The sequence below is a fragment of the Nanorana parkeri genome, unplaced genomic scaffold (assembly GCF_000935625.1).
Source record: "Nanorana parkeri isolate BGI_ZX_2015 unplaced genomic scaffold, ASM93562v1 scaffold1080, whole genome shotgun sequence".
Classification (NCBI taxonomy): domain Eukaryota; kingdom Metazoa; phylum Chordata; class Amphibia; order Anura; family Dicroglossidae; genus Nanorana; species Nanorana parkeri.
In genome coordinates this window covers 425,653-432,969 of record NW_017307348.1, presented here as the reverse complement: position 1 = coordinate 432,969, position 7,317 = coordinate 425,653, and the positions used below count along the sequence as shown (strand labels likewise).

The 7,317-nt window shown below is 40.2% G+C and overlaps 1 protein-coding gene across 1 annotated transcript in view; it reads left to right on the top strand.

Annotated features, from left to right (window-relative positions):
* The first annotated feature begins 317 nt into the window (after window positions 1-317).
* The window catches only part of NGEF (neuronal guanine nucleotide exchange factor), a 99,139-nt gene continuing 92,139 nt past the window's right edge, over window positions 318-7,317 (top strand). Inside the window, exon 1 of the mRNA XM_018567666.1 lies at window positions 318-629. Coding sequence (XP_018423168.1) covers window positions 374-629 — 256 coding nt within the window. The 5' untranslated portion in view covers window positions 318-373. The remainder of the gene's footprint in view (window positions 630-7,317) is intronic.

Here is a 7,317-nt window from a genome sequence, read left to right as displayed (position 1 = left end):
CAAACAGCAGATATGATGGCTTATTGTGAGCACAAAGAAGGTTCCTATAGCTATCAGATGGTTGTTAATTTATATGTTCAATTTTGGATGCATTAGAAAACATTCTTTAAGTTTAGTAGATCATAGCAGACACTTGTGGCTTATTATTCCTGGGGAAAATGAACATACTTATTTATAAAGCTATCTTTTTGCAAATAAAATGCTCAGTGCTCACCATGCTTTATTTATGGCCAACAAAGTTCTGAAGTAAAATTGCATTTGTTTGATTCTTAGTTTATATTCTTACAGTATTTTTTTTTTCTTACTCTCAGTGATGACAAAATGAGATGAAGTCAGGTCACAAGATTCCTGCATATTGAGGTGGAGTGAAGATATGAGACGCTTTACCAGAGAAAAAGAGAGCAATATGGGAGTTGACACTTGCACCTCACCACAGGTCTATGGAATGAAACAGAACCAGATCTTGGAGGAGGATGAGGCTGATGAAGATAGCATGGAAGAGAATGGGCAGCCCCGATACATCCCTATCCGCAGACACTCTCGATTTTATACCTCCATGAGAGCACGAAAGTATCGGAAGGACAGATTGACCAGCAGAGAGGGGATGGAAATACAGACTCCGAGTGCTGGTGAGTAAACACTTGTGCTATGTCATGTAGCCCTATTCTATCAGATGAGTATCAGTCAGCTGAGTAATTTTAGGAGCCATATGAAAGTGAGACTGGTATATTGTTTTTGAGCCTAGGAGAGCTGTTCTCAGCAGCAAGTTTGTGAACCAACAAGAGTAAAAAAATATGTGCATCTACGCCTCTGACCTATACCCTTTCCTTGACCCCTATGCCTCACCCAAACCTTGACCATCAACCTAACAATGAATAACAACCCCTGAACTCTAAAAACTTACTTTTGAAATTAATCCTTAATATTTCATCTGTTCATAACACTTAAGGTCGGTTCACACTATTACACTGCAGTAATGCATGTTACGTACCTTGGTGTCTTGAGGTGCCATTCAAAATGAATGTCACCCCAACACACTAAGGCACTGCACCTGTGCTGCAGCATTCCATAATGCACAGTAGTACTTTACATTCCTGATAAAGGGTCAGATGCTGTTCTTGCAATAAATAGGTGCTGATGGCAGTACATTAAAAATGAATGGGATGCCTTAAAGACTAGTTGTATATTGTATACCATGTCGAGCCGAAGCATATGCCTTCGGCTTGGCCTAGCTGCTCGGCTGCCTTCGGCTGCTGTATGGGCTATTGTGAATAGCCGGTACAGCAGAGCAGACCTTCGGTTCAACTGAACCAAAGGGCAGAGGCGGCCGAAGCGAGCCGAAGGATCAGCCAAAGCTATGGCTGGATCCTTCGGCTCTATAATGAATAACCCCCATATACATTTATATCACTGGACTCATATCAGTCATGTCATTAGTAAAAATAGGCTTAGGAAGTAAGATTTCTTAAACCAATTCTTGAAAGGAGATTTCACAAAAAAATGTAAATGCCTTGTTTGATTGAAGGCCATGCATTATCACAATGCATTAATACCAGATTTCACCAGCAGGTGGCAATTTTATCTCCAGCCTAAAAATCTGAGAAGGGTAGTGGAGCTCCTCCATATTTTCCTGGCAATTTTTTTTAAAGTGGACCTTTACCCCCTTTCACTAAAAACCACATTAGCATGCAGCTCTACATGATGATATAAAATCATCTTACATTCATGAGCTAAACAAACAGGTTTTTCATTTACTTACAAATTGAGTTCATCTACTTCCTGGTCCATGTTGGCACAGATGATGTCATCGTGCCCAAGCGTTGCATCCTGGGAAGGTTACATCAACAGAGCATTGCTGGGACATCTCATCTGTCTCATATGTCTGTAGGCATTTTCCTACCCTGAGATGATGTGCATTGTCACATGTCCTAGTCACATGTGCCAGAGTTCCAGGAAGTAAAGGGAGATGGATTGATCTTCCCTTAGTAAAAATGACTTCTGTCAGAAGACTGGGGAAGAAAAGAGAAGTAAGGTATGCAAAGAATACAAAGCTGGCAATTATCTAGAAGTATGTGTTTGTAGATTGTCATTACTAAACATTTCTAAAGGTGCCTTTGTTGTTATTTTAAATATATGAGTAAAGGTCTACCTTAAATATGATCATTCACTGTCATGCAATATATAAATATGCTTGGAGTCTGATGTGTTTACTGATTATACTCGTTCCAATCAGTGGCTTTTGGTAGCTTTAAAAAGTGATGGTTTTATACAATCAAAAAAAAGAATATCAGTTCAATCTGTAGGCTTGTATAAAAAGTAGATAGGTAACTGACGAAACAGCACCGCAAACATTGTTATCAATGTATCTGTACTTTTACCAGCAAATATTAACAGGCCTATATCTCCACTCCTTGTGAATCAATTATTAACATGTTTTCGCGGACTGGCTGCCTCTTTTAAACCTTTGTATCTGCATCAAACAATTCAAGCTAAATGTTTTAATATAGGAATAGGTCTATATATAAAGAACAAATGTGATAATTTGTCCCTTTGCAACCACTCAAACATTCTAATATGCTAGTCTGCCAATTTCTCCATTGCCGGGTTAGGTTGTACTGCCACTCACATGTGGTGTCATTCACCAGTTTGCATTCCCCACTTTGATTTTGGAAAATCTTGTGATTTCCAATGACTATCTGTCTTGTTTTTATATTATCTTCATTATAGTTATCTTAATTATTTTTATTTACTAACGAACTGACAAAAACAGTAAATCTGTCAGTACCTACAGTATACCACAATGCAAATGTTTAAAGAAGAACTCAGGGCAAAACTTTTATTAACCCTTGCAGTTAGGTTACCCCAGCACTGCAAGGGTTAACTGCTCATTTTTGTCTAGGTGCTAAAATAAAAAAAGTTATACTCGCCTGATCATCAGAGCCGGCTTGCTCTTAGACCGGTCCCAGGAGCCTTGCTCCCCCTCTGCTGCATCGGTCTAAGGATCTTCAAGTCATCACATGCAATACACAGTGTATAGGATATAAGGACAGCGAGGGACATTGCATCGCTGCTGCGTAGGAGGAGACAGGCTGGAGGGAGAGCTGTCAAAGCTTGGAGGATCAGGTGAGTATAACTGTTATTTTAGCACATAGATGAAAACGAGCACTTAACCATTGCAAATAAAAGTTTTGCCCCGAGTTCTTTAAACTTGACCCAGGTAGGGCTAACTATATCAAAAGAAGATGAATACCAAGATTGACCACTCCCTTACAACCATGTTCAAGCACTACTCCATAAATAAACACAAAAACACAGATTTTTCTTTGGAAAACCTTCTCAGCCACAGCTTTAATAGATAAAATTGTCTTAATTGTTTAAGATTAACATAATAATAACATCCTGAAATTACCAAAACATCAAGCAAAGGCATTGCCAATGAAGCAGTCTCTTGACAGTGCCATCACAATTGCAATTAGTTGGTCACCCCTACCAGTCATCAGCCAATACGTACCAGATTGGTGGTTACACACCACAGTGGCACATTTCAAAACTTCCCCATACAGTGGGAATCCCCCTTCCTTGAGCTCCCATGAAACTCAACCATAGTTTATGTGATTGTTGCATATAACAACCTGTCCCAAGTAGAAACCTTACAAAATATTTGTTCTTTTTTTGGCGTCATCAATGACCGGAATGGAAAGAGACCCCCCAAATTCCAAACACGACTCCCCATACCAAAAAAAGCAAAGACCTAAACAAGTTCTAACCTATAAAGTAAAAATACAGGAGGGAGGGTAAGACAATCTCCCTCCTCAAATGTCTGCTGATCCCTCAAAACCTTACCAGTCTCCTCCCCTTCCGGCACTTCAGTACCTTCTTCCTTAGTTAACACTCATACTCCTCCCCACCATTTCCTTCTCCATAAGCACACCCAGGCATGTGCCCCTTCGTCTATTGGGGCTGGATACAACACCTTGGATTCGGGTCAAACAGAATACTACAGCTATGTGCAGTGACCTTTAGGTGTCTGCTTTAAAGTGCTGTAGCATGTTCTGGTGACAGGTAGATAGTTTGTCAAACTGGAATTCATCACAGAACTTGTTGATCCACACTAATCAGATGTTTTCCACAGACTGCCATTTCCCCATCTAGGTAGATAATAAAAGAGTCCAAGGAAGCCATTACCAATTTAATTTAAAAATTGGTTGAGAGAAAAATGTTTGAGAGTGTAATACTTCTTTAATCCTATTGTGCCATTTACTTATAACTGGAGGCCAACAAGGGTTGCATATAGTTACACATATAGTAAGTCAGGTTGAAAAATAGATACAAGTCCAAAGAGTTCAACCTATAGAGAGAAGAGAAAAACGAAAAATAAAAGCTTTTCTTGGAACTACAAGTACCATGAGTCATTGCAAGACTGACAGTCACTCCCAGAGGCAGAGGCATCTTAGGATTTGTAGTTAAAGCACAGCTGGAGGGCCGGGGTTGCCACCCCTGGGTTAGGGGAACATGCACTTCTTTGCACCCTTTCACCAGTTTGTATCTATGCTTGCAGACTGGTTTGGAATAAATCACAAGGACGGATTAGCCAGATCATCTTGTAGCTGGTGGCGGATTAAGGTGTAGCAGAATGTCCCTTCCAGACACCTGACAATCAAGTGATTGACAATCAAGTGACTGGAATCTACATAAGCAGCCCTGGAGCACATGATGCTTTCAGTAGATTTTCATGCAGGAGCTGTGACTGCTTTCTTCTTAGCAGAATAAAATCAGTTCTTAATGCTCGGAGGCTTCCAGAACTGGCTCTAATCATTGTAACTGCTTGACTTCACCGGAGATCCTCTAAGCTTAGGATACAGTGTACTGGTAGCTGACATGGGACATATTCTTTCTACAGTTCAAATCCCATCTATTCCTCCATTGTTTAATTTGTAATTATGAATCCAAGAAATGTATACAATGGCAGTAGCTGTCATGAACCCAAGCACTGTTCAGCCTAGAAAGAAGATATATAATTTAAACATGAGGAAAAGGTATTCTTAAAGGTTGTTTGATTTTATTATTCTTGTTCAGTCCCCTGCTGAGTTTTTTGATATGATATGTATTAAGTGTAATATTCTTGTAGGATTAAAGCTGAACTCCAGGATATTGTCTAAACTAAAGAGGCATGTGTATCCGTACTTGAATCTTAGTGTGCTTAGTGTATCTCTTCTAGATTTGTCTAGTATTCCAGTGTATAACTTTACATCTTCCTGTAATAAAGACCATTCACTGCATCTCTCTCTCCTTGTGCAGAGTGACTGGTCTTGTCTCTGCTCCCTCCTGTAATAAAGACCAGTCACTGTTGCTAATCTTTTTATTAAAAGACTCAAGCAACGTTTAAGACCAGTCACTGTTGCTCTCTCTCCTTGTGCAGGGTGACTGGTCTTGTCTCCACTCCCTCCTGTAATAAAGATCAACCATTGCAGCTTTCCTTCTGCAGGGTGGCTGGTCTTGTTTCCACTCCCTCCTGTAATAAAGACCAATCATTGCAGCTCTCTCTCCTTGTACAGGGTGACTGGTCTTGTCCCTACCCCTTCCCAGGGCTGGGTTTCCATTTTGGGCACCTGTAGGCACCAATGGAAATCTGTTTAGCCTGATCCAGCGCCCTTACCTGCTGCAGGAACTGCCATCTTTCACATATGCAGAGAAGGACTCCAGCATCACATAAGGCTGACCTAAATGCCTGGCCGCATCAGACAGGCATTTCACAGGGCAGCCTTACGCAGCGCCGGGGTCCTTCACCTGCATTTGCGGAAGCCAGCGGTTCCTGTAGGCGCCGCTGGTCTTGGAGCAGGTGGGTGCATTTTATGCAAAATACACCCTCCTTACTATTGCCCGTGTTGTATCGTAACACAGTTCAAAAAACATACACACCCATCAGGGTGGGTGGTTGCTCAGATGATCGTGCATGCCTCCGCAATATAAGTCCAAAAGAAAAAAAGGTCACAAGCACACCAGCATGTAGAAAAGTCAATGTTTATTGACTTCACAGGTGTCACATCATCAGAGCTCTGATGATGTGACACCTGTGAAGTCAATAAACATTGACTTTTCTACATGATGGAGTGCTTGTGACCTTTTTTTCTTTTGTATCGTAACACAACACAGGTAATTAAGCAACGTTCGTTCCCATTACACCAAGGTGCACGGAGCCTTATATAGCGCCTACTGTTTGTGCTGCACTTTTCAAAATAAAGGTAGAGAGTAGAGTTACAATACAATCGAATACAGGAGGGTTAGCATAGGGCAGCCCATTAATTTGAATGGGCTGCCCTATGCTTGGAAAAACACAGCAACGAAGCTCCCACAGTAGTTAGAACTTAAAAGCTTGCTTGCCACAGTGGAGGTGCTATTAACAAATAGTGGGACATGTGCTTTTCGTGCGTTGTGTGAATGCAGGCAAGAGCAAGCTATTTTGCGCACTTTCACAAGCACAGCCAGTGTGAATGAGGTCTAACTAAAGTGTATTTCATGGTTTTTATCATGCCCTACCTTATTGCTTCTTTCCTAGTGGCTGTCATTATCTTGTTTTTTTTTACTTCATTATCAATATATAAATATACATATATTTTACTGTATATACTATATATATATATATATATATAATTTTTTTTTGTTGTTTTTTTTGATGAAAAAGTGAAATAAGTTATTTGTTATTATTAAGAAAATCTGTGTTGAGCTACACATGTGAGTCGCAATTACTGACCTCTACATCTGAAAATGCTAATTGTCTTACTCCCATGCTGTCCCTTCTGCTTCAACAGTTTGAGTCACACAGCCAGATAAGATCTACAAATAAAGATTTCTCTAACATTTATAATATGCATACTTGTTCTGGCCCTCAGAAAGTGCTGGAGCCAGGGGGCAGGCATTTTTAGAATGATGTCAGACTGCACAGGGATTTTAACTGATGAAGGTAATCTGTTTGCTGACATAAAGAGAACCTTATGCTACGTTGATGTAACTAGATATTGGGGAATGAAAGTTTGAACACTAAAGGTGACACAGGTATACTTCAATATTTTGATTGAAAGTTAGGCTCTCATTTTGTGCATATCACAGGAGTGGACATATTTCAATTTCTATAAATGTCAATGCATAGGTTAGAATTTGAGAAACTGTGATTATGTGACAGTGTGTTATGAAGTATTTGAGACAACATGGGCGATGTTACTAGATGCGGCCACTCTGTGATTCATTCATTAACCACAATAAAAGTGCGTCTTATGTCAGAACTGTGCTAAAGTGTCCATAGGATGTATGCTATATAAC